Source organism: Pieris rapae, chromosome 12, assembly GCF_905147795.1.
Source record: "Pieris rapae chromosome 12, ilPieRapa1.1, whole genome shotgun sequence".
Classification (NCBI taxonomy): domain Eukaryota; kingdom Metazoa; phylum Arthropoda; class Insecta; order Lepidoptera; family Pieridae; genus Pieris; species Pieris rapae.
Genome location: NC_059520.1, coordinates 5,059,586 through 5,085,848, shown reverse-complemented (window position 1 = coordinate 5,085,848; position 26,263 = coordinate 5,059,586). Strand labels below are relative to the sequence as shown.

Here is a 26,263-nt window from a genome sequence, read left to right as displayed (position 1 = left end):
TAGGTAAGACCTTTTAGATGGCCTATTACCTATTAATTATTATAACTTGAGTTATTTTACATTATCCCCTAGATGGAGCAGAAGGCGTCCACATTGCTTCACATCGCATTATTTCTTAATCCATTAGCAGATCTTTACTGCAGACCACGTCAACCGAATAGATCGTGCCTCGACACAACTGGTCGTTCTCAGGCTTATAAAGGGCCATGTCTCCTTTTTCTTTGGGAATTCTAGTGCCTATTTGGGGATTTTTTCTGGCTCCTTTCGAAGAATTAATTAATATGCTAGGCCATGTGTAAAAAATTCCAATAAATTAGATACAATATCTTTTTTATAAGATTTATCACACAAAGCACGCCGCAAGGTATATGCCCGTTTTCGTAATAAGTGACTCGGACTGAATGTGACATGTCCCTATGTACAGTCCACGTAATTTTAAATTTACTAAGTTAAATTATTAGCACCGCGTTTGTTACGGTGTTATCATTTTTATAGTAAACAATCAAACTCAGGAACATTTTTTACATCAGCACGAATGTGTCTGCTTTAATATTCAATGGTTAAAAAATACTACTAGTATTATTATATACGTTAATAATCTGTCTCATCGTAAAAAATAATACGTATGTTGTCTAAAAAAAATTAATTGGAAAACTAACAAGTCTAGTAAGCATTTGTTGTTTTTGTGATCCAAATAAATGTGAGCAACTATGTAACATAATAACATCAGCTGTTACTGAATTAGTTACAAGTTTTGAACAGATTTTTATTATGTTACAGTACAAAAACTTGGCTTTTTACTACCTCAACCTTATATACATAGGCTGAGTAAGTAAATTCAATGTCAGGCAAGACATAAGTTTTTACAACTACATGTTATACAGTTATGTTATACAGTTATATATTGTTATTGCAATTAGAATTCTGAATACATATAATACATTACAATACATACAAATAATACCTTAATAATTTCCAAAACTAAATAATATAGTCAGTATATGATTATAAAAAAAAATCATACTAAAATTTTGTTTCTTTGATAAAGTTAAATAAATCACTGATAAAATGCATGGACTATAGATGTAGGAGGGTGGTAGCAGCGATAGTTTGAGTGTTCACGCAGTACTGTCGGGCTGAGGTAACGCGCGGACGTCAAACATCAACATGAGGATTTTTTGTGCATACGCCTTCGCCGCTTGCATTGCCGTGGGTAAGCATACATGTTTGCATTAAGGTATACTTCCAAAATATTTTATTTGAATAACTTATCAATATACATTTTGAATAGTTAACCCAATGTAAAACCAATTATAAATGATCAAATCGTGTTAAAAAAGTATTTAGGGCAAGTTTATTATTTTGAGTCACTTTGTCAGTGTGTTCTAATTTTGAATCACACCTATGTTATAAAGATGAACTATTTATGTCCATAAACGATTGAAATTCAATAAACATATAAAAACATATTCAAATTACAAACTTGTTTTACATTAAAATCCAGTGACCTTTTAAGATTTGACAATTTATTATGTCAGTAACAGGTTACGTATATTGATTTTTATATACAAGCTGCGTGATTTTAATCTGTTAGAATGGCATTTTTACTAGGTAAAACTAGGTAGGTAAAAAGGTACTAAAAGGTATTTTTTATATTAACATAAACTTATTAAATCATAACGTGTTAAAGAGCAAGTTTTCATTCATTACAAATTAAGTAACACTTGTTATTAAGGTGAGAAAATTACGTCATGAAAGAGATAATTGTATATTTACAACAGGTAGTTATAACGAGGTAAATATCGCATCTGCTAGTATTCAATAAGAATGAATTAATTCAATTGCCTATTCGCAATCAATTCTATGATGTATGAATTAACATATTACTTTCCGTTTAACAACTTAATATTGGATTTGCTTTATGCGCTTTGCATAAGACACTTTAAATATTTAATTTTCAGAAATATATTTCGTTAACATGGAGCTGTCTATATAATATTAATAAACCTCTGAACAATGTTGGCCAATTATCTTTTATTTCAGCATGATTATAAATTATGATTACCTTAGAATTTTTCATAACGCAACGGCTTAGACCAACAATATTCATACTTCATATTTTAAATAGGCGTGATAACAGCTGAAGGTGTTATTTCAAAATGTAAAGCAACATTCCGGAATTTAAAACAGTTGCCTAAGAACTAAACTATTAGAAAGGACCTGCGATATACATATTTCGATAACTTTAACTTCGCAATACTAACAGAACTTAGGGCTAAGTGTTATAGTTAAATAATAACGAAACTATTGTACTTATTTAATTCGGTTTAAATTGTCAAATACATAATGCGTTTTAATAGTTCCGGTCAGACGAATAAGACCAAACTTAAATTGCTTTACAAAACCGTTAACCATAACTATATTATTAAATTACTTCAACAACATTTAATAGAAAATGGAACCAGTATGCTATTACTTTTTGCTTAAGATAAATTATTAATATCATTTGATCATAAGTGGTTTAATTAAAACTGGAGTTAATTTTGTTTAAGTATTGCACAACACGATTGGAAAGGACCGGAACGTTTGTTTAAAACTCAAGGCTCTGAACATGTACCAAACACTAAGTATAAAAACTATTTATGATACAACCTACAAATTATAGAAACTGCAAGCTCTATTTTTGGTTATATGTAATGATTCTTAGTATCATTCAGAGAACCATTTGGCAGTCAAACAAGTCTATGATATGTTTCCAAATATGTTTTATTATTATCGTTACCAGAATTTTCTGATTGATTTATTTAACAAGGTGTAAAAAATTTAGTAGGTACCTATTTAAATTCTCATCGTAAAAGTAAAAGATATTTAAAAAAAATGTTTTGAACTAAAGTTCTTATTTCCCCAATAAAACAACATAATTACGAAACTATAATAAGAAACAGAAATACACTGTAACCTTTGATTATGTTTGAGACATATTCGTAATTGTTGTCACTTTCACTCCCATTTAATTCGAAACTTTTCATTCATATAAAGGTTAATTATAAAGAGTTACGTTGCTTAGGTAATATAAAAATTTATATATATAAGAATTACATGACCTTACAATATGAAATAATTAAGAAATCAAAGCTAAAAATGTTAATAACGAGACATCATGTAGCCATTGAACATGCTAAATAAATGCACTTTTATTTTTTATGTTTAAACATATTTAATTCATATCGACAATAATTTATGATCGTCTATTTAAAACTGAGTTTTTACACTATTCTAAACACATCTAATGATAAATCAGTCAGTGTAATTGTTTCTCTATGTTTAAAAATATAATTACCAAAACAAACCTTAAAATGAAATAATTTCACCAAAGATTTTTAAAAATGTAAACTTCTTTTAATAAACATTCATTGATAAAAAAATAATAAACGTTTGGTATAATAAAGTAAAAATTTTGTAGTATGGAAATACTACCTTGTATTTCCAAAATATGTAATATCTAATATAATAATTTATAATGCGAGAAAAACATGTACATTTACAGTTACATTATAAATGTAAATTTATAATATACAAAGAGAATCTTTATAGATTTATAATAAATTAAGATAATTACATTTAAATATTAATTGTTGCATTACAACATTGATATATGAACGGTGCGTTAATTCGAAAGATAATATCACTCACACAAAAGAGTTCAACGCGCGCATTGTCGTGAGCACGCATTATACGTAATAGGTAATTGTCTCCTCAAGCGGATATCTTTTCCAGTACTGAATTTATTCAAATAATCTATGAAAAAAATTAAATAATTATGTGAACTATTCTCATTTTAAAAGTTATTTAACTAGATCATTTAACCATTTACTAAACTTACGTAACCCATCTTAATATTTTTAATTTCTTTACATAATTCATCATCATTACAAAACAGTTTATTGTCCTGAGACAAATGATCTATAATATACTTATATAAATGTATCCACTTCATTATTTAAACGATATACACTATTATCACATGAAGTTGTATTACAGGTGTGTTGCTGGTCACACATCATTACATAATCCAGACAATAGCCTATTAGTGTGGTCTCCAGAGATATTTGTTACGCGATGAGGCGAAAGTTGTTTGATTTTACACATCTAATTTTTATACGTAATACGCTGAGAATGAACATGTTTATTGATTGATAACAAAGTTCTCATTTTCAATAAACATTTCTCACGAGTTTAATAGAAAAATACAAAAACATTTATATGTTCGAGAAAATTATATATGGGCAGTGTAATGTCTTCTTAACGTTACATATCTTATACAAAATAATTGGCTATTTGTTATAAATTGGCCTAAAATACTATGGCATTAGTTCTGTTAGATCTGTAGATTGAAGATGCGCAGAGAGGTTAACGTTACTGCAAACAGTAAAATTTCACTTCCCTCTCTGACTAGAATAGCAAATAAAATTACGTAATAAACTTATATTTCCGCTTCATCATTAGCCGTTGAGATATATTTAAGATAACGATCATTATATCCTATCAAGACTTATTTTCACTATTTTATAAATGTTTGGATTTTATTTTTTTTCTTTCATTTATAAAATGAAAGAAATTACTGTCGCCTAACCCAAGTTTATAAAAAGATAATTGAGGAGTTTTGCTGTTGTAGAACCTGCTTTAAATAAAATACTTCTTGATACTTTTTTGGTATAGATATCTATGGTTTGAAGTATGGTCTTGTAAATTATTACCTTAACCTATTTTGCTTAACAGACTTATTGGTTAACAATAATAGTTTCGAGAAATTCAAATTGAACGGGAGTACGAAAATAATATTGGTATTCGCATAGTACAAAGATTATTTTTCCTCTCCATCTTTAAGGAAATATGTATGTAAAAAGAACGCATATCATAGGATACAAAAGAAATTGTTACTTTTGATTTATTGAAAAGGTTTTCATAGGTAATCTTACCTAGTTTTGTGAAGTCTAAATCTCTTGTACATTACGTAAATAACGTGAGACGAAGAACTTTCCAGTTATATAACAACCCTTGAGTTATCCAATTCCGTGTATCCTAATAAAGATAAGATTAAATTTCTATACTAGGAAGCTACAACTCTGCTTATGGTTCTTATATATTTGTTATATGTTTCTTGTAAATTTTAATTACAATTAATATTCCTTGATGATCTCTAAATTTAATAATAGATTTTATAATCTTATGAGTGTATTGTATTGTATATTGATCTAATCCAGAACATTATCTGTACACGCGGTGTCGCTTGACTCAAGGCTGACCACTCGCCCGTTCGACTTTCGCTTACATGTAAAATGTAATGCCAGTAAAATGCTGCAAGTTGATTATTATTAAAAACTATTATAAAATCAGAACAAGTTGATAAAAGGCATATATTACAAAACCTCTTTGTACAAAAATTTGGTTTCTGAATTCCCGCGCTGGAAGTCTGATTATCGTAGGTGGATAATACTCTTGCTAACTTGGCATAGGGTTGGCATTTCGACATAGCATTCATTTTTGTCAATTTTATTTAGTTTTTTTAATAATTATTATTTATTTATTTAGAGTGGTTAACGTATTAATGATATTCCCTTTATTGAATATAAAATAATAACATAAACAATATTTTTAAATTATTGCGTATTATTTTAAATTCTAGTAAATGTTACACTTAAATTAGACTATTGTAGTATGCAGCATTTTATCATTTCACTCATGCCTGACGACAATCAATACGTTATAGTATTTAGTAAGTAAAGCAAGGTCGCGGAAATCAATCAGATACAAGGTTTTTACTGTCGCAATGACTATAATATCAAATATAATTCATTTATAACCTAAAAATCTTGTAAAATTAATGAGGTCCACGATATTTGTATATAATAAAAAGTATCAGAACCTTAGGAAAGTTGAGATCCGTGGTCTCTGCCTATCCCTTTGGTAAAGAAGCGTGAGAGTATAGACAAATAGATTAGAAAGGGAAGTAAAACACACTATTAATGTTAATAATTTATCCAAAGCCCAGGTTGGATATTTACTACAAAATAACAGAATCTTGTATATCCCACATAGCATCACTTTTTGGATTTTGTCCTAGTAATTTAGGAAAAGATATCACTATGAAAATATTAAATCCTCTACAAGACAATCAAGCAAGCTTTCAAAGGATGAAAGGCTCACCGGTACAATGCTTATCACAAGCAAACATATTTTATAAGCTTAGATAATTCTATGTTACTCAATCAATCAAACACAAGTGTTCTAGCAGTGGCTCGACCTCACGTTGCGCAAAGCCACGCTTCACCTCCTCGTATAATTTCGTTCATTATCATGAAAGTTACTCGTCTTGTTTAGCCCTGATTTATAATTGACAGCGGTATTACTGGCTTAATTAACGTGATTTAGGTATTAAGGCTTTTAAAATGTTAGTTATATTATTTTTAACAAGTAAATTCTCGAATAGCAAATCTCATCGAAATCTCAGTACAGTAAGAAAACATAATATAAAGTAAAAAAAATATTAGGATTAAGGACTTTACTTACGTACGTCGAATACTTTACATAAAATATAATAATTAATATAATTATGTTTTCAGCAAACGCTGGAATACTGTTGCAACATGCACCAGCTTGCCCAGAACAATACGGAGTTCAGGTACATGTTTTATTGATTGTTAAGTAAAAAGTGCTGACAGAATATAATGATCATACACTTCAAAGATATGCACTTAATTCAAATTTGGAACGTTTTATTTACATATGAGAGTGCTATGCAAATTGCCATATGCCATAGTAATAGCAACGTAATACAAAATTGGTTTCAAATTTCCAGGCGTACGCGCATCCTGAGCTATGCGATCAGTTTTTCCTCTGTGTCAACGGTACATTAACAGTGGAAACCTGTGAGAATGGTTTATTATTCGATGGTAAAGGAGCTGTGCACAACCACTGCAACTACAACTGGGCTGTTGACTGTGGTGAAAGGAAAGCCGATTGTAAGTACATCGAAAAATCTATATTACTTTATTACGTTTTTTGTTAACAGTTACTTCTAAGAATTAAATCGTTTGTAAGTCAGCAAAAGGTTACAAGGATATGCGGCTAATGGCTGGCTGCAGAAACGGTTTGTATGAGCCACCGGTTCACTTTGCTATGTCCCGGTAGTAATAAAATGGTTTTTTTTAATTATACTTTTAAATAACTGTTTATATTAGACGTATAGTGTGTCAACAAACTTGATAATTCAATGATATTATTATTTATAGGATTTAACTTTCACCTAACATACACACTGTTGTTCCTAAACGAAATATTATCTTGTTTAAGTTTTAAGTATTACTTAACTCATTTCATATAATGGCAATAATGAATTTTTAGTGACCCCCTATTCAACTCCCGGATGCGAGTACCAGTTCGGAATTTACCCAGACAGCGCGGAATGTTCCACCAGCTACGTCAAATGTGCCTTTGGAATCCCTCAACAAGAGCCCTGCACGCCCGGTCTCGTTTATGATGAGAGGATCCATGGCTGCAACTGGCCAGATCTTCTACAGCCTTTCTGTAACCCTGAAGGTAAAAATCTCTAAAATATAGTTGGCTAATAATATCGAGATAATTAAAACTTTAGATTACATAATGGCTATTATTATGAAGTAATTTTTTTATATGCATTTTTGCCAATTCACAATAAAAAAACGAGTTAGAAAAGAGAACGAATATTTTTTTTCTAAACGAATATAATATAACAGAATATAGATTACAAATTGTAGATTTTTAAATTAAAAGAAGGATTTTTAGTCAATATTCACGTTAAAATTTATTTTTTCAGCGGTCGTAGGTTTCAAGTGCCCAACGAAAGTACCAGCGAACACACAGTCAGCAAAATTCTGGCCATTCCCTCGGTTCCCCGTACCTGGTGACTGCCACAGACTTATCACTTGTGTTGAAGGAAACCCACGTCTCATCACCTGTGAGGAAGGCAAGGTCTTTGACGACCAGAACCTGACATGCGAAGACCCTGAATTGGTTCCTCATTGTGGTCACGCGTAAAAATATTATAAAGTATTAGTTTCATGAAACATTCCTACCAGTTACCACTAATCTGTTATTATAAAGTGATCTATCAAAATTGCTAATTTATTATCACAGGCATCACTTTAATAAAAGTCTATTGAATCCTTGTTTTAAGCAGTACATACACTTAATTGTTGAACCACGAAGTACAATTTACGATATATTGTTTTTATATAACTGAAATTTAATGATATTATTAAAGTATAGGAAAATTGTTTCCACCAAATAATTTATTGGTCATATTTAATATGCATAATACTGAAATCCATTTTTGAGTGATGATAGTTACCATAGTTTAAAATCATATACCATTATCCTCCTCTGTATATATATCAAGAAGATTTATGTAAATAAAGGTAATATAGTAAAAAAAATGTAAATAGATTTATATATGAAAAATAAAATATAAACTTATAACTTTGTTTATTTTCCATAGGACAACAATTTCATATTCACCTTCATTCTAATGTAGATAATAGGGACCAAAGTTTTATTCGCCACACATTCAGTCTAGAAATTGCTAACTCTGGACGCGACTTATTCCCATACGTGGAATAACACTGAAAATATTTAGAACTGACCAGTTAGAAGTATTGCTAATAAAAACTTTTATGAATTTCAATTTTAGAACTCTTTGTTAACCTAATGGAGTATATTGCATTCATTTGTCATTTGTTTTTGTGAATTGCCGGCAAATCTAAAACTCTTCTTTAAAGATGACCTTTGTTGTGGGCTTACTCAACATCCTAGCTATGATAGGCTGCGATTAGCATTTCTTAATGAAGCCCTATCTGAGGCCACTACTTACAGTTGGTTTAATGAGTTTAAGTGTGGACATAACAATCTCAATTATGATTCGCGTGAGGGACGTCCTTTAATAGCGACTATCGAAGATAACATCAGTAATTCTACTCAGTATTATATTTGTTTTTTGACGATCATAAGTGTACATTGATTGATTGAGCAGTATTACTTTAGAGAATTAACTATGCGCTCCTCAACTTAAAAATAATATATTCGAATTACGGATGTTATTTGTAACAAAGAAAACACTAAAACATTCCGGTTTCCTCACAGTGTTTTCTTCAAACCAAAAAAAGACAAGACAAGACCAAAAAAATTCAGCATCGTGCACAAGCACTGTTTACTGCCCTGGATATGATAATTCGTGATTTCAACTCACAAGTGACATCACTTACAGAACAATCTCTTCGTTACTTACCTTACTTTTTCACGTCTAGGTAAGTTTTTCAGGCTTGTTGGTGAATTCAAGCGACTTATGGCTATTATTAAATCATCCTAATAATCCTATATTTTAATTCAACGAAACCTTTTGTATTTATTTTTTTAACCTATACTTAATAAATGCACGTTCTATTGTGCCACCCAATACATTGAATGCTTATATTTTTACATTTCTACCAGTTCGCAAATCAAGGGCACACCGGAAGAGAAGTACTGGCAATAAACTCTCCGCCACTCTTTTTAATCGCTAATCGCAATTTTCTTTTACACAACGTTCTATAACGAAGCTGCAACCATTATACCAGGTTTAATATGACATCTTAAGTAATAAAAATCATAAAATAAATTAAAAGCAAAGAGTTGTCCTCTATCAGCAGGAGGCATGGTGAAATAAGAGCACGCAAATACATAGTCGAAACAACTAACATTACCGCATACACGAATCAAGTACGACCAGTCGCCACAAGTAGCACCTGATCATGAGTACGACGCATGGACAGCCATCGGCCTCCTCACTATATTTTAGGGAGAGGGATACCCCGACGCATGGACGCACAAGCAATAACATTTAAGCGAGCATGACGATCCTTAAAAGGTGGACTTGGCTAAATAAGAAAATAATAAAAATACTCATTATACTGAAATAATTTGATACAACAAGAATCACGGTTTGATTTACATACCAAACTTAAATCAATATTAACTCTTTAAATTAAAGTTAAATCAAAAGAAGAATTCCACCATATCTGGTTTAATTCCTGTTGGTTGTATGATTTAAATACGTTTTTTATATCTTTTTTTACTTGAATGAGTTGGACATGACATTTACACAAAATTAAAGTCAGATATGCAATCTGACTTCCATAATATATAGTTCGTACATATTTATAAATCGTGAAAGTACAGAGTGTAAACGAATGACGAATAGGCAATAGACAACTGCCTTGGTCGGTTTTTTGTTTCGAATTTTTTGAAAGAGAGGAGAGGAGGAGAGTTTTCTACAACTACCTTTATTGGTCAGATAACTGGAATCAAATGAGAGACGCTTATAAATCAGAAGCTTTGTGCAGGCTGCCATTTAGTACAAGAACATTGATACCTGCAATGTCCAATGTACTGGAATTATCACCAAACCTACATAACTTGAAAGATTAAGGAAAATGCATGTATAAAAAAAATATTTATTAATTTCTACTTAACCTAAAGTTTAGTCTATAATTATTCGTCTACTCTTTCTGATTGTTTGCCTAGCTTAGGTCTTTGGGGCTTGCGACGAGATGGTGAACCTGAGGGCTTAGGTTTTGCTACTGGTGGGTTCTCTAGGGCATCAAGCTCAGCGTCTGTGAGACGGTCTTTGTACCAGTCTTTGCTGAAAACAAAGTAATTTTATGAACATAAATTATATCTCTGTTATACTGACAATTTAAAAATGGTACATTTCAGGTATATTGATAGATTTCTTAATTCTCTGACAGAACTCTGAATTAAAGCTTATTAATACATTTAAAAAATGTATTATAGGAAAGCTGTGTAAAAAGGCTTACTATAAAATTAGTGATTATCTAGTTGATAAAAGCTTTTATTACGCTACTTCTAATTAATTTGCTATATTTTTTTTAAATAAGTGTTGTTTGATGATTTGCTTTTTTAAGTACCGAGAGAGTTTTTACGCTGGCTTTTTCTCTCGGCCTACACCCTCTGTCTTCTATGCCGATGCCTACAGGTTCAAATTTAATGACGTGGAATAAGTGATACCTGTCTATCTTATGTTCCATAATAAACGCATAGTTTTCAAGTGTTTATTTTTTATGCATATTATGTATGTTACATGCAGATACATTTGTTTCATTGTTTTTGTAAAAATAAGTTTTAATTAAGGCTTTTTGAACCGGTCATTCACCTAAATCACGGAGATGGTAGCACTATTCCTAAGTTTAATTTACTTTTTTGGAGCTGAAAAAATCTGACATAACTAAGTATTGTAGTTACTCTTTTTTTTCTTACCATTCTGGGACCTTTCTGGCCCATTCACATTTCTTCTGGACGTCATCGAAGGCCTGTCCGAGTTTGCAACCACCGCGTCTTGGGATGTTACCGTTGATGCATACGTAGAAGAATTGGCAGTCATCAGGGTCGGCGTAACGCGGATGAGTCAAGCCGAAAGTTTCGTTCACTTCGGGGCATTGGAATTGGAAGATGTCTGTAATTAAAAACAATATGATAATTTTAATTTTAATTGATCGGAGTGTCAACTAAAAAAGATCCACTTTTCGTTTGACTTGAATTTGACGTTCTCACGCGTCAGTGCAATATTATGTATATTTAGGACCTGTTTCACAATGTATGGATAAAGTACCAAATAGCTATGCAACACATAAATTATTCGGAAGATAAAAGTTCCGAATAAGAGACTTTGCGTTTCATGACGAATAACACTATGTAACAGTCGTGAGACGCAACAAAAGTGTTTATCATAACAATAAGTAATAAATAGTTTATTTGGAACGTATGCGGACTTTGTGAAACATACGCTTAATATTGTGTCTTGTCCAATACATTTCCTATAGATATGTTAGAAAAAATAAATGAAAATAAACACATACCGGCCGCACCGCACCCCTTCTTCTTAGCCTCATCAGCCCACGTACAGATGCCTGTTTTCTCGTTATAAACGAGGTCCTCTGGGCAGGTGATCATGTTGAACTTGCCGTCCACGCAGTAGAAAAATTTGCCGCACTCATGGGGCTCTTCGTGAGGGAAGTACCCATTCTGGCGAACGCAATGTTGACTTGGGATTGGGGTCTCTGTAAATAAGGTTGATAGGCTTAAATTGATTAAAATTTCTAAAGAATAATAAATTAATAATAATGAGGTTCTCAAATTATAGATTTAATGCTAATAAAACCTCCCACTATTTAGTGGTTAAATAATATTGTGTACACAATTATTTCTAGGCCCATTTCTTAAACAAAAGCTAAATAAAAAAGGCTTAAAAAAATTACACTGATATGTTTAGATCCGTAACAAAGGATAATAGTAATGGAATATAATAAGGCAAATAGTAATGCAAAATTTAGTCTACCTGCTTGAATCCAAGCGATTAAATATAAATACAGATTTTAAAAATAAATCCTGTGACAAAATCTTTATCTGAGATAATTATTAATATTGTGAAAACTTTGATTACAAACGCTATTATCAATACATTCTACCGCACCAAGGCCGTTGTTCCCTTGAGAATGGAAAGTTGTTCTCAGCAAAGTTAACCTTTAGCACTGAATTATAATTTGATGCGACCAAATGCCAACACGTGAAGAATCACGTGTAAACATTCTGATTGGAACAGACATGTTTTTCTATTGACATGCGAAATAGATTTTAAGGATTTTAAAGACCGGTTTAAATATAAGTTATTTGCTTCTGAAGTAAATGGGTAGCATTTAGTCTGAAGTATTTAGTGAGTAGTTATTATAATAATTAAAAAAGGCATGACAATGGTACGTTAAAACATAGTATATACATTTAATTAGATAGACACGTTTAATTGCATGTATTTTGTGAAAAAGCTGTCCCATCATTTTGCGTGTATAACAAATGATTACGTTATAATATGTTGATAATTGAACCAGTTTTCAATCAAATATTAGTTTCTATTAACGAATAAGTAACATGAATATTTTTTACGATAAATCTGGAATACTTACGCAATTTGGGTCGTTGGGAGCAGTCGATGTTGAAGGGAAGGTCGCATTTCTCGTCTTGAGCATTGTAATCGTTAAACACCATACCGTCTGGGCAAAGCTTCTCAGTTATTTCTCCATTGCTGAAAGAAAAAAAATATATATTTAAGTTGGTTTCGTAATATTTATGCTTTGCTTTAATAAATTTGAGGGCAAATATAAGGAAAATTTTGAACGAGACATATATCATGCACAGATTCAATATTGTAGGTACTGTTGGAAATACAGTTTAAAAAAATCCTTGATTATATAATAAGACGATAAAAGTTTAAAAAATCAATAAAGCCTAAGTGGTTTTTTTTTTTAATTTATCTTGTTTTGTGTTGTGTTTAACTTTAATTTGTTATGCTGTTTTAGATTTACCTGCATTGATAATATTTGTCGCACTGCTCTGCATCAGCGAAGAAACCATCTTCAGGGCAGGAGCTGGTGATCTCCGTGTCGGGATCTGAAACTGCTTGGGCCGGTGGTGCAGGACTAGCTTGTTTCCGTTTTGAGTTCTTGAATCCTTGTGATGAGGCTAAAGCTGAAGACATAATTATATTTTCGTTATCACATATACTAACAATTGGATATATAAGATAAGGATATATGCGTTTACTACGCAATGATACTGCGTTCATAACAAACAGGCTATTACGATCGTTTTTTATAATATACCCCACTACAAATACACTTTTTACTGAAATACATCAGGAATCCCCTACGGACAAAGCCAGGGTATCCAAACTCCTCCATATCACCCCTTTACTTTTATCTTGGACACAGCTTTTCGTTGACAGACACTTTAATTACAACTAGATTTCAGGAAACAACTACAACATAGTGTCAAATAATCACATATGACCTTATTGTATGTATGGAATGTCAATGTTAAGTTTAATTAAAAACTGGTATGCATTTCCTGTAGACATATACAAAGTAATAATAATTAAGCAGTTCACTTTGAAGGCGCAGACTTCCGTTAACATTTTAAGGTTATAGAAGAAATTTCTTGAGATATGAATTAACATTTTACGAGATGGTTAAAGTCGTCGTAGTGGTGTCTTTTACAAAAGTACAGAAACTGTTTACCTAGAACCTAAGAGCGTACCAATTCTTGAAAGGCCGGCAACAAACTTGCGAGGCTCTTGGCAATATGAGTGTCCATGGGTTGTGTTATCACTAGTTAACCCGTTCTTCATAAAGATTTAGATCTATTATAATTATTATTTTAACTAAAGTGATCATTGTTCTATTTGTATCGTGTTACAATGCTACAAAAAATCGTGTTTACAGTATAATGAAAAGCGACATTGCAGTAAACTGCTGTAAAACTGTTTGTGTTTTAATGAATTATAGAAATTAAATATTGTCAAATTCGTGGCCTAATTAAGAAAAAGCAACCTTCGCAACGTAAATCAGATATCAAAAATCAATTATGTATGTTACTGATAATGTCATTAAATAAAAAAGCGTACAAAAGTTTGGCAATACGCCCGTTTCTCTATTACCTAACGAGGCGTAACATACGAAAGTGCCAAACAGCCTTTTAGCACTCTTATTTCATATTTATCCTTGAAGCCTGAGCTATTTCCAAACCTAATGAAATCACCTAGCATATTTCCGATGTGTAGTTGGTGCATAATCAATTGGGAAAATTTTCTACTTTAAACAGTTGTTAATACTGATCAAATTTTTTTTGGGTTATGAAAATATTCAATAATGAGTATCCGTAAAAGATACAGAAATCTGAGGCCTACACCTAAAAAGGTTTACACTTACAGCCCTTCCGTGTGTACTAATGCTATTAGAACAGACGGAAATAAATGATTTATTATATTATTTCGTTTTATAGGGACAAAACATTTTAGGACACTTATACTCGTATACATTAAATACATAAGTTTGACTATACAACCTATGGAATAAACGGATTAGAAAGTAACAAAAGTTCGAATGTAAAAAAATGTGATGTATATATTGTATATACAATGTGATGTATATGTTATGTATACATTAAGGACTCGCCTTACACCACACATTTGTTTTATTAGTTTAAATAAACGGTTGCAAATGAAAAATGAAAAGGTGGAAGAAGGTTGTGTTTAAAAATGGAGTTAAATACCTTAGCTTTATAAACTATTTTAATAGTCATAATTGATTGATGATTAATTTCAACTGCACACATTTTCATTTTAAAATAAAGAGTTAAGGCTTACGATAAATCCCCGTTCCCTTAGTTGAAACATTAGAAAAACTTTTTTAAAAATATTAATATTTAATTATTATCAATTACCTTTAACAACATTCTTGAATTAAATTAAACGATAGATTATTTGACATTTCGCGACTTGGCGATAACTCGTACTTTCAAGGTTCAGTTTTGACAAACCATACTAATACTATCACTACTCACCTATAAAACACGCCAACACTATGATTTTGCACTTGAACGCCATCTTTCGTAGTCTAAATCACTTTACTCTATGGAACTGACGCTCGTACTGCGCTCCACAGCGCACTGGCGATAATAGTTTTTGTCCGTTGTTCTTAGCTACTTGGCATTAAAGCGAAAGGCTCTGCTTCTTTCGTTGTCTTTGTCACGCTTGTACAAATTAGCATACGACTTTACTCCTCACTCATGAGTTCTTCGAAACATTTGGATCCTGTTATGGCATTTACGTGTTCTGTGAAAGAATTAGTTAATTAATAATGACAGTAAATCCATTAAGCATCATTAATTAATGGGCTATTTGTGCAACTGAACTTGTTAATAAATCACGACATGCATGAGCAATGTGTCATAATTTTTTATTAATTTTTGTTAATGTTTCACAGTAATTTCTTTGTATACAACTCACGGTTTTGTGTTGTTATTTTAGAAAATATTGAGATTTAACGTAATATAGGATTAAATCGCGTGTATATTTATTGGCAAATGTTAATTCTGCACTGTAAACAAATCTGGCAAAAAGCAAATTATACGTTATTTTTTTGCATCATATTATAAACATATATACAGGTTATAATTGAAGAGTAAACAATGTTGGCAATCGATAAATAGCCTATTAATATTATCGTCTTGCCATACTCTGTAAGCTCGTAGGATGGTGTAAGTAAGCCTTGCCCTACAAGGCCTACAATGATACCTAAAAGGCATACCATGAATATGCATGAATATTCGATATTTTAAAGCATGGCATTAAAGATCAACAAAGTAGAATAGGAACAAAACTTCAAATGTATACTTAGTTTTTGTATTTTCGCTTGTTTACCAAAAGAAAAAAGCCTCTGTCTAATTCATTTTTTTATTGATCCATATCTTATTACGTCAATGACGAATCCTTACATTTTATACAATGAAGTCTCCGATGGCATTTATCTTTCTGTATGAACTTTGTAAACCAAACAGATTTGTACGATTTTCACCAATAAATAGTAAGATTCCCGAAAAAGATTTAGGTGTTTATGATATTTATCGATTGCTATATAACGACCATTAAGAGTTAAATTGTGGTAAAAGTAAATTTAAGTAAAGGTTTATAGTTATATCAGGTTGTAATATTACGTAATAGAAAAAAAATCTTTTATTTATTTTTGATAATTCTTTTTGAAAACAACATTTAAAATACCCGATACCATATTTGGAACCTGAACAATTTACTATGTCTGAACCTAGGTAACACTGAAAATGCTAAGGAAATGAAAAACGGCTTAATGTAGAAAGTTGCCAATACTTTGATTGTTTTTTCGAAGTAATCTCTGTTCCTCTCTACACATCGTCGCATTCGATGGAACCACTGAGAAAAGCAGTGGGTCCTTTCGTCCTTAGGCGTCCTTAGGTCCTCTTCTATGGCATTTTTGTACGCTTCACTGCATCTTCAGGGCTCGTAAAGCGAATACCTTGAACTTTATGTTTAGTTCTTGGGAATAAATGAAAGACGCAGGGTGCTAGGTCAGGACTGCATAGCGAATTACTCATTGTCTTGACACCTTCCATAGTCTAATATTCAACAGTCCGTGCGTTGCGTAGTGTGCTGAAACATTGAGGTGGTGAAGGAGGATCCTGCTTCCAGGGTCCTGGTGTCAATTTTTTCCAAGACAACAGGCAACATCTTCTAGCACAACTGTCGCGAAATGATCTTTCCAACCAAAGAATGAGGCAACCTCGAAAGGAAACACCCACTGAGCTGATTGTCTTTTGGTTTCAGGTTCGTAGCTATATATCTAGCTTTCATCACCTGTGACGATGTCAAATATAGCTTTTGAGTCACCGGCGTTAAATTATCTAACGTTGGGCGGCACCAGTCCATACGAAGGTGTTTCTGGTCGTCGGTTAAAGTATGGGGAATACATCTGGAACAAAGCTTTCTACCGCCTAATTTTTCTTAAATTGACTGATACCAATACCTGTAACTGCTGGTAGGTCACTCTCTTATCTTCCTATATCTTGCGTCGCACATAGATTTAATAGTTGAGTAAGCCCACAACGAAAGACATAAGAAATCATTGCGCCAAAACTTCCTCGCGTTGGGTTCATTTTATGGTGTAATAAGAGTTTTAGATTTGCCGCCAATTCACATAAACAAATGACAAATGAATGCAATACACTACATGTACATATTTAAAATTATGCTAATACACTACAGGTTTCCAACGAATTCTAAAATTAAAATTCAAAAAAGTTTTCATTAGCAATGTTTCTAACTGGCCAGTTCTAAACATTTTCAGTGATACCCACGTACATATGTATTTTTCAACACAACATCTGCATCCCAATTCAGCATGTATTAGCATAATTGGAAGTAATTTTTCAAGTTTCATAGCCCTTATGAATACGCCATTTTCCCTACATACACAAAATATAAATAGCTAATAGCTATGCTAAAGAATTATTCTATTTATAAATAGAATCGGTGGCGATGAATGGTAGAAAGGTTCACAGATTCATCAATCAAACAATGAAATTTTATCTACATTGTAAAGACTGTGTTCTACTTAGATTCCAATAAGCCACTATATCGCATAAGATATTAAGGCCGTTCGATATTGTTTTAAAAACTATTTTTAAAAGATAACTTTCTGGTTCTCATTAAAACAAATGATGCGTTGTCGGCATTCAGTTGTTTTCTGGGTTTCAATATAAAACCAACTTTACCCTAGGACCCGTGCATAAGTGCGTTTAGCTGTCTACGGTATTCTTAACATGAGCCTCCAGCACCACATTTCAAAAGCGCCAATCATTTAATGTCGGGCTAAGATTGTCCACATTTCTGCTCCTCATAGAACATACAAGGACACACTGGCAGGGCAGATCTGATTTTGATGCTAAATCCTCTCCATTCATAGTCTCTCCAGTCATACCGCCATCTTTGCCCATTCCAATTCTCCTTTTTATTTCGATAAAAGATGACTTCTAAAGATTCGAAAGATGACTCTCTAGTTAAAAATTATTGTGGTAGATACTTTGAAAAATCATGTAACAAAGTGTGCTTATGAGTGTCTGAGTGTCTTTTCTTACTCTGTTATAAAAATATTTTATTATTCTTATAATTCTAAATTTAAATTTCATGGCAGTTTAAAAAAACCGTACCTCTGATATTCAAACACATAATTATGAAAATCGACTTTCATAATTCAAGCTTCAAAACCCAAACAAATATCTCCCACTTAAAGGAACATAATCCTAAAAGATCAATGTGCCAATCATGCAAATATTGCTTTCTTTGCACGTGTGATCTAGAAAGCAGCGACAATGACGAGTACTGAGATTTATTTCATCCACAGATCGCTGATAACTCTCGCTTATTACGTCATATTTTCACTGTTAACCAATATTAACGCATATGGCATTACTTTTAAGATTTTATTATCCTTTCTAGGCCATCTCAGGTTTGAATTGCGCAGTACATATAAATAAGTTTCCTGTTTTATTTAACGTATTTGAGTGAAAAAAAATCGAACTAATTATAGTGCGAAAAGGTCTAATTACACTAAACACTATACACATATAATAAAATAGAAAATACTTAAAGTAAAGAAATAATGTTTACAAGGAATAAAAAGCCTTTTTTATTGTAATAATTATTTTGAATTCATTGAGATGAAATTATTTTTAAATATAATATGCTGCATTGTAATAGGTTGTATGTTTTTTTTATTGCTATCACATCTATATCACTTATACTATTTTTAGTGAATGTAATTCAATTTGGCTTTGGCTTTTTCTGTTATATTACTGATGTGCTTATTCTAGATACTTATTACTAGTATACTAGGTATATACTTTAAAAAATATTCTAAAATCCGCAAGTTAAATGTTAGAAGTATATTTAGATTACTGACTTTCATTTGTATTTAAAAAGTTAATCAACTACCAACTAATATCTACGAGTCGTAGACGAGAATTTACTAACACATTACATTTCGAACGGCTTTGGTTACAAGTTACAGGTAAGGCGATGCGTAGGCGCAGGTAAAATAAGTATACAAAAATTACACAATTTACCTCTGCAGTATGCAAATGGTTACGTGTATAAGATATTTAAGTAGACTAACGATATGCGTTGGCGTTACTTGCTACGTAATTAACTAGAAAATGAACAAAAAGGTTTTAATTCAATTTGCATGAAACTTACTTCTTAGAAATTCATATAGAACTATTTCTAAACACCGCGTAGGTATAATAATATTTTAAAACTTTATTTTATACTAGTTAAAATATTGTTTTATTAAACAAACTTATCAAGTACTAGTCTTCACTTCGTTGTTTATTAGGTACTTACCAATATGTGCCGTTTCGTAATTTACATATTTTTACACACTTGAAGTAAGTATGAAAACTTTCACAATACAACGTGGAAAAATTATCCACATCGAATGTAACAAATTTTATAAATTATGCTGTACTTTTGATTATTAAAAGAAATCAAGATAAATCATTATCATACACAGGTCATATTACAAGGGAAAGCCAAACAATATAAATTAATATTATAAAAAAATTTGAGTATTACGTACTTACCGAATTGATTTTCGAGTATGTTTTTATGAATGTTTCTAGACTGAGGTTCTTCTACACAAAAGATACAAGATAGTAACTCCAATATATTCATGTACTCGTTATTATCTTCCTTAAGTCAAAACATTTATTGTTTTACATCAGATATTAAATATTAAAAACGTATTCTGACCAATCATTACATCTGATGCATGAATCGGCAACATCAAATGGATTCCTATATGCGAACGTGCGTTTAGATTGACTTATTTCGTCTTATTTTACCGATGAGAGTGACATGCAATATCGCAAGGAAGTGCATTCATGTTCACATAACGTGTATGATTACATCTCGATACATTTTATGTCAGAGAGAGAATCATGGTTTGTAGATTATAGATTTGTTTCGAATAGTTGAATATAATAAGGAATAAAGGGTTGAACAGGACAATTAACAATTATATTTAACAAATAAATATAATAGAACTTGGTTATTTAATTGAGGGTGATCAATAAACTGCTGTTACTTTGACAATTTATTTAGGAAGGACATGGGCAACGGAACATCATGCTTCTACCAAATAAAAAAGACGCACGAAACGGCGGTGTACAGCTTGTAATCATAGGTTCGATTTTAATATTACTTGAGGAATAAAAACTTCGACCTTAGTATCCGTAAAATAGAAAAAAAATGTTCATAAGCGTTAGTCATTAAACAAATTCTGTCATTTATATAAATACAATATATTATATCATGTATAAACATCACTCAGGCCTAAATTTAAACAACGAATAAAGACCAAGAAGCTTAACTACGTAGTTGAATCTGACTATGACAATTTAATAAATCATAAATATTTATTTATATTTTCAACTTTCATCTCAATTATATTTTGTAGACCAAAAAACTCAAAAAAATAAGATTTTTTTTATCTTTCTGTTTGAAAATTTTTTAGGTATTGAATCGATGTTTTTTGATAAAAAAAAGTTCATAGTAATTTTTCTCTTGGGTTACTGGTTCTAAAATCTTTTTTTTTAATTAAACAATATTTTGTTAAACACATGTTCATATACCCCCATAAAACATACTGTAAAAATACAAATAAGGCTTTCACGCTATCTTACATCGTTTGACGCAAATCAACATAAAAGGAATCCCAGCATGTCCATACTGCAAAATACATACCTAGGTACCTATACTTTTCAAGTGCGAGTATAAAAGCTAGGACTAAAATGTAACCCTGACATTGGTATCAAGGATGTGGAAGGTACTAGCTATACTTGCGGCTGCGCAGGCTGTGAATTGTAATTCTAGCTCTCCACTGGACCAAGTCAGCACTAGACAAAAGAAGCTATTATGTAAGTTTTCTAATCTTAAAAGTACTTATATAAAATAGCTAATTTTTAATTTTTACACCAGAACATTTAATGATGTTAAATAAATTTGGATTATATTATTATAACTTATATAAAGTAATAGTATGTTTATATTAAACACATAAAAGTAACAATATCCCAAATTTAAAATTAATTTATTTTAGTGGTAATTTAAATTATTGTGAACTTCACATAAAACAAAGCTTTGATCAAGTTAATCTTTGTTTCTTTAAACGTTGATAGTTATGTAAAATATAGCATTACTGCGTTAGGGATTAGTTAAATAATTAAAATCGATTTTTTATAAACTTCACTTACTAGTTACATAAAAACAGTAATCCTATAATTTCATTGCATTTGTAACGTAATACATATTATATATTTATGATTTATTCATATTATATAAATGAATTCACATTAAAATATTTAATAGCAACTATCCCTTCCTTATTTTAATAACTAAGCAAAAACAATTTAGGAAACGCAAATTATCAAAAACTGCTATTTTATATTTATTATAATAATATAATAAACATGGCTTGACCATAAAGTAGTTGTGTAATATTAATAATGCTCCTCCTACATAACAGTACTACAAGAATTATCGTGTATCCTTTTAACATGTCAATATATTAATGTGCAAAAAAAGCCTAAGGATGTTGCGGTTAAGCCTTGTGTGTATTTCTGTCGAACTTGAGTTAAGACGAGCTGACTAGTTGAAACCAGTGCTTTAGCCAATAAAATCGAATCTCGAATAGATCTTTTGGCCTATTTAAAGAAATTTATGAAGTTTTGGCAATATTCGTCGAGATTATCTTGTGTTCGATGTTAAAGTTGTTTTTTTTTTCAGTTTTCGATGAACAAGGAAGCCTTGTTAAGACCTATGCCAACCCACAACCATACAACCATGGATATTATGAGAAAGACAAGAATCCGTTGTTCATTAATTATTTGAATCCATTTTATAGCCTCCTACGAGTAAGTCCTTTATACGTATCTTTATAAATAAAACATAATGCATTAAATAATATTGATATAGGATTATAATTCTTGATTATTAAAAATCTTGTTACGATAACATGTCTTAATAGATTACAAATGACTAAATAAATATAAAACAAAAAAACATATGTGCAATTCACACATGGTAAAAGTGAAACCTTTAAAAGCAAAGTTTTTATAATTAATCAAATATAAATTAATCATTTTCCACTAACTAAATGTGTGTGTTCTATAAAAACAGTATATTTTAATGATACATTTTAATTTATAAGTTTAATATAAATCTTTAGTTTGGCAAAAACTAAAACAACGAAAGTTTGAAATTCGATCAAATAAAAAAGCGGCAGTAAAGAGAGGCTGTATAATGCCTCCTATCTCATTTTCTCCCACGTTAAATCTTATGAATTTATGTTTCTGTCTCTCTTTACCGCTGCATCCGGTTTGAAATCACGACGATTCTAAAGAAGTTTATCTATCTCATTTTCTCCCACGTTAAATCATATGAATTAATGTTTCTGTCTCTTTTTACTGTCGCTTTTCCGTTGCATCCGGTTTGAAATCACAACGATTCTAAAGAAGTTTCACTTCAAAAACCTTTGTTAGTATTCAGTACCAAACAACAAATATGCAAATCTAGCAGAGATCGCTTATTAGAAATGAGGACTACATAAATATTTTCCAAAACTATAACGAGTTATCTTATAAATATATTATTCAAGCGTGGATATGTGATAATAAATGTAGAAAAGATAATATTTTTGAAATTATACTTCTTTTGGCGTGGCGTGCACACACCGTCACAAGATACCGACACCCTGAAGTTAGCATGGAAGCCGCTCTATGATCACTGAAGATATTTATAAAGAGTATATTTATATGAGCCAGTTAAAATAAAAACGTGAAACTTAATAAATGTACATATTTTATTTTTATTCATATTTACTATTGAAAAACTTTTATAGCCAAACACCTTTGGATCATCTATATTATATACTATACCAGTATCAGACGCAGTATTGAAGCAACTCTATATGGATCCATTATACCACAATCAGCTTATAGTATTGCCAACCCGAAAGCCCGTAGTAGAAGCGAGTCCTCTCTGCTCCGGACAACGAACACAAATACCATCTCCAAACCTCTGCAGCAACTTCCTCAATTGTTGGGACGGCTGGGCTTGGGAACAGGAGTGCCCTGCTGGCCTTTTATTTTCAAATGAAGGATATTGTGACTATCCGTATAACGTAAATTGCAACCAGCGATATGTTAAAGGTAACTAACAAACTCGTCAAATCTACGGCAAACATTTGGTTTTAATTAGTAATTTTGTAGCAACATTAAATTAAGTCTACAAAAAAGAACGATGATCATATCCCGAATGGGGCAAACGATGTTCTAGCAACCGATAAGCATATGTAGGTACAATTTCTCGACATTAGTCGACACTGACACCTTCGGGTCGGCCAGTCAGTGGTTCGTTTTTCGATTAGTCAAGGTCGATTCATTAGGTCCGAAGAATTGGACAACTTCATCCCTACCCAATATATTAGTTACCGTCATTGAACTCTGAATTCATAATTCTAAATAAGCAGCAGTTTGATGTATGTTTTCCTGATTCAGTAACAAGCCATGACTGTTCAAGAACTAAACGAAAAATCAGATCCTGACCTAAGCATTTAAGTATATGGTAAAAAGCTGGGGTCATTGATACTGCAGTCATTGCTGCCATTTACGTTTTATGGTTATTTTATTAAAAGCAGCATATTTATTGCTGTTCATATAAGGTGCCTTGCGAGGCTATGACGTAGGTCGTTTAAATATGTCTATCGTTGAGAGAATCTTACTAAATTCCTGCTCGAACATCTGCACAAGCGACGTGATGAGAAAGTAATCCCTTATCAATTAATTTATTTGATACTTAACGTCTCTAATTCAATTGAATGAACTTCGTTTAATTCGCAACATTCACTTGTTTAGGATATTCCAGTAAACAACACTACAGTTTCTATAAAAGACGCTCATAGTTTTTGTTGTATTCTTCTATATGCTACTAAACATTAGGGAATAGAAATATTTTTTTTTAATATTGCAATATAGGAGATAAATTAATAATCCCCATTATCTACGATGTAACTATTTGTCTTTTCTAGAAGAACCGAAGCCGTTATGCAATAAAGAGTTTGAGGCGTTTAAGAACAGTGATAACTGTAAGGAGTTCTTCATATGTGTCCATAAACTACCAATGAAGTTTCAGTGCCCTGAGGATCTAGCTTACAACGAGGTAATTAAGATCAAATTTATCCAGTATAAAGTAACTACTAAACATAAAGATTCTGAGCGTTCAAGAGAAAATAAGTATTATTTTTTTTAAAGTTATCGATAGACTGTATTTGCCATAATACTAGATATTCATTTCAATCGCTAAAGTTAATCAATGTATTGTTAAGAGAATTTTCGTTTATCTCGGAACAATCAGATGCTCATGTGGGATGTTAAATTTGTAAGTATTATATTTTGAGGCTTTAATTATTATTAGAATTTTAAGATACTTTAAAAAAAAAGTTTTTAAAAACTTTAACATTAAATTGTCGTTATTTAAAGGATTTTTCTGCAACTGTTGTGAGATTATTTGTTCCTTAAATCGTAGAACGACTGATTTTGGATTAGGAATATGCTTTCATGTGTTGAAAGCCTATTTATTTATGAATAAATAAGTAAATTATAAGTAGAATAAATGGCGTATGCGCCATCTAATTAAAAGGGAAATATTGTTTTTATTATAAGTAATTAACAAAACAATATTTAATTCTTACATTTATATTTTTAAGGAATTGGGGGTATGTGACTACCCTGCTAACGTGCACTGCAATATGACACTAGGTATCACCACTCCAGCTCCTCAACCAATAGAGATTTCAACTACTGTATCAAATGACCCAAGCAGTTCAACAACCACACCGGATAAGCTTATGATGAGCAAGACGGAGTTTAATAGTCAAAGTAAGCTATTTTAAGATGCTTCAATTGATCAGTTTAGGAAGTGTATCAAAAATAACCACGGTACAGATTTTATTTAGAGTTTAGTGTTTGTTTACTTTGCATCCTGTCCCTACCATGACAATTGAACTACATGTTTGTAACTCTTTTGAATTAGGGCTATTCAGCAGCATCTATTGGTTGCATAAACAGTATATAGACCATAGATGTATATATATATATAGAAAATTATAAGCGTTATCCCACCGCACAAAATCTAGCCCCATACTCAAACTCACCTTTACTATTTTCAGGCTGGAAATCTATTCAAGTGGCGACGTCTCGACAGGACGCCATCAAGCAACTAGGTCAGCTTGCTCACATACATACCGGTTACTAGATAGTATCGCCTTACTAGGTCTTATTTACTAGGAAGTACATATCACGCCTTATATGTGTAACCTGGATCTTTCTCCTTTAGTAACACACCTAGTATGCAGAAAATCCATTAGCTATTTTGTCTTCCGGTTGATTTCAATAAGGGAATTCTTAAATATTGTTATTCAAAATTATTAAAATATAATAATTAAATTTATGCAATATCGGCTTTATAAGATTTATCTCATTAAAAATCAAGTAATAAATATATTAAAAAATGTATTTGATTGAAAAGTAGTTTTAAATCCCCTTTTGCTAGATGCTGTAAAGTCCAAAACTTTCCAAGAATTTGGACTCAAGAGTTTAGCATTTTAATGGTGAAATGGATAGTCTGCTACATGCATTGAAACGTTTAAATCATTAATATGTACTGATTATAATGAACTATTCGTATTAATAAAAT

The 26,263-nt window shown here is 31.3% G+C and overlaps 3 protein-coding genes across 5 annotated transcripts; 2 read left to right on the top strand and 1 right to left on the bottom strand.

The window, feature by feature from the left end:
* Positions 1-1,108: 1,108 nt before the first annotated feature.
* LOC111001831 (protein obstructor-E) lies at positions 1,109-8,264 on the top strand. The gene is made up of 5 exons (XM_022271869.2): positions 1,109-1,213; positions 6,624-6,682; positions 6,860-7,022; positions 7,405-7,599; positions 7,856-8,264. The coding sequence occupies exons 1-5, from the start codon at positions 1,168-1,170 to the stop codon at positions 8,074-8,076; spliced, it is 684 nt and encodes a 227-aa protein (XP_022127561.1). The 5' UTR covers positions 1,109-1,167; the 3' UTR covers positions 8,077-8,264.
* A 2,251-nt stretch (positions 8,265-10,515) lies between these two features.
* Positions 10,516-15,614, bottom strand: LOC111001827 (protein obstructor-E). Its single transcript, XM_022271866.2, has 6 exons — positions 15,484-15,614; positions 13,449-13,611; positions 13,050-13,168; positions 11,949-12,149; positions 11,350-11,545; positions 10,516-10,714 (listed from the first exon to the last, which is right to left on the bottom strand). Exons 1-6 carry the CDS (start codon positions 15,524-15,526, stop codon positions 10,564-10,566), a joined length of 873 nt encoding a protein of 290 aa, XP_022127558.2. The 5' UTR covers positions 15,527-15,614; the 3' UTR covers positions 10,516-10,563.
* Positions 15,615-21,324: 5,710 nt separating this feature from the next.
* LOC111001826 lies at positions 21,325-26,257 on the top strand. Of its 3 annotated transcripts, none has more exons than XM_022271863.2 (6): positions 21,325-21,426; positions 22,295-22,422; positions 23,409-23,718; positions 24,597-24,727; positions 25,275-25,446; positions 25,737-26,257. In XM_022271863.2, the coding sequence occupies exons 1-6, from the start codon at positions 21,327-21,329 to the stop codon at positions 25,820-25,822; spliced, it is 927 nt and encodes a 308-aa protein (XP_022127555.2). In that variant the 5' UTR covers positions 21,325-21,326; the 3' UTR covers positions 25,823-26,257. The 3 variants fall into 3 exon arrangements, with proteins under 3 accessions (XP_022127555.2, XP_022127556.2, XP_022127557.2); XM_022271864.2 differs by having other exon boundaries at positions 21,326-21,426; positions 24,600-24,727; XM_022271865.2 differs by having other exon boundaries at positions 21,326-21,426; positions 25,275-25,440.
* The last annotated feature ends 6 nt before the right edge of the window (positions 26,258-26,263 follow it).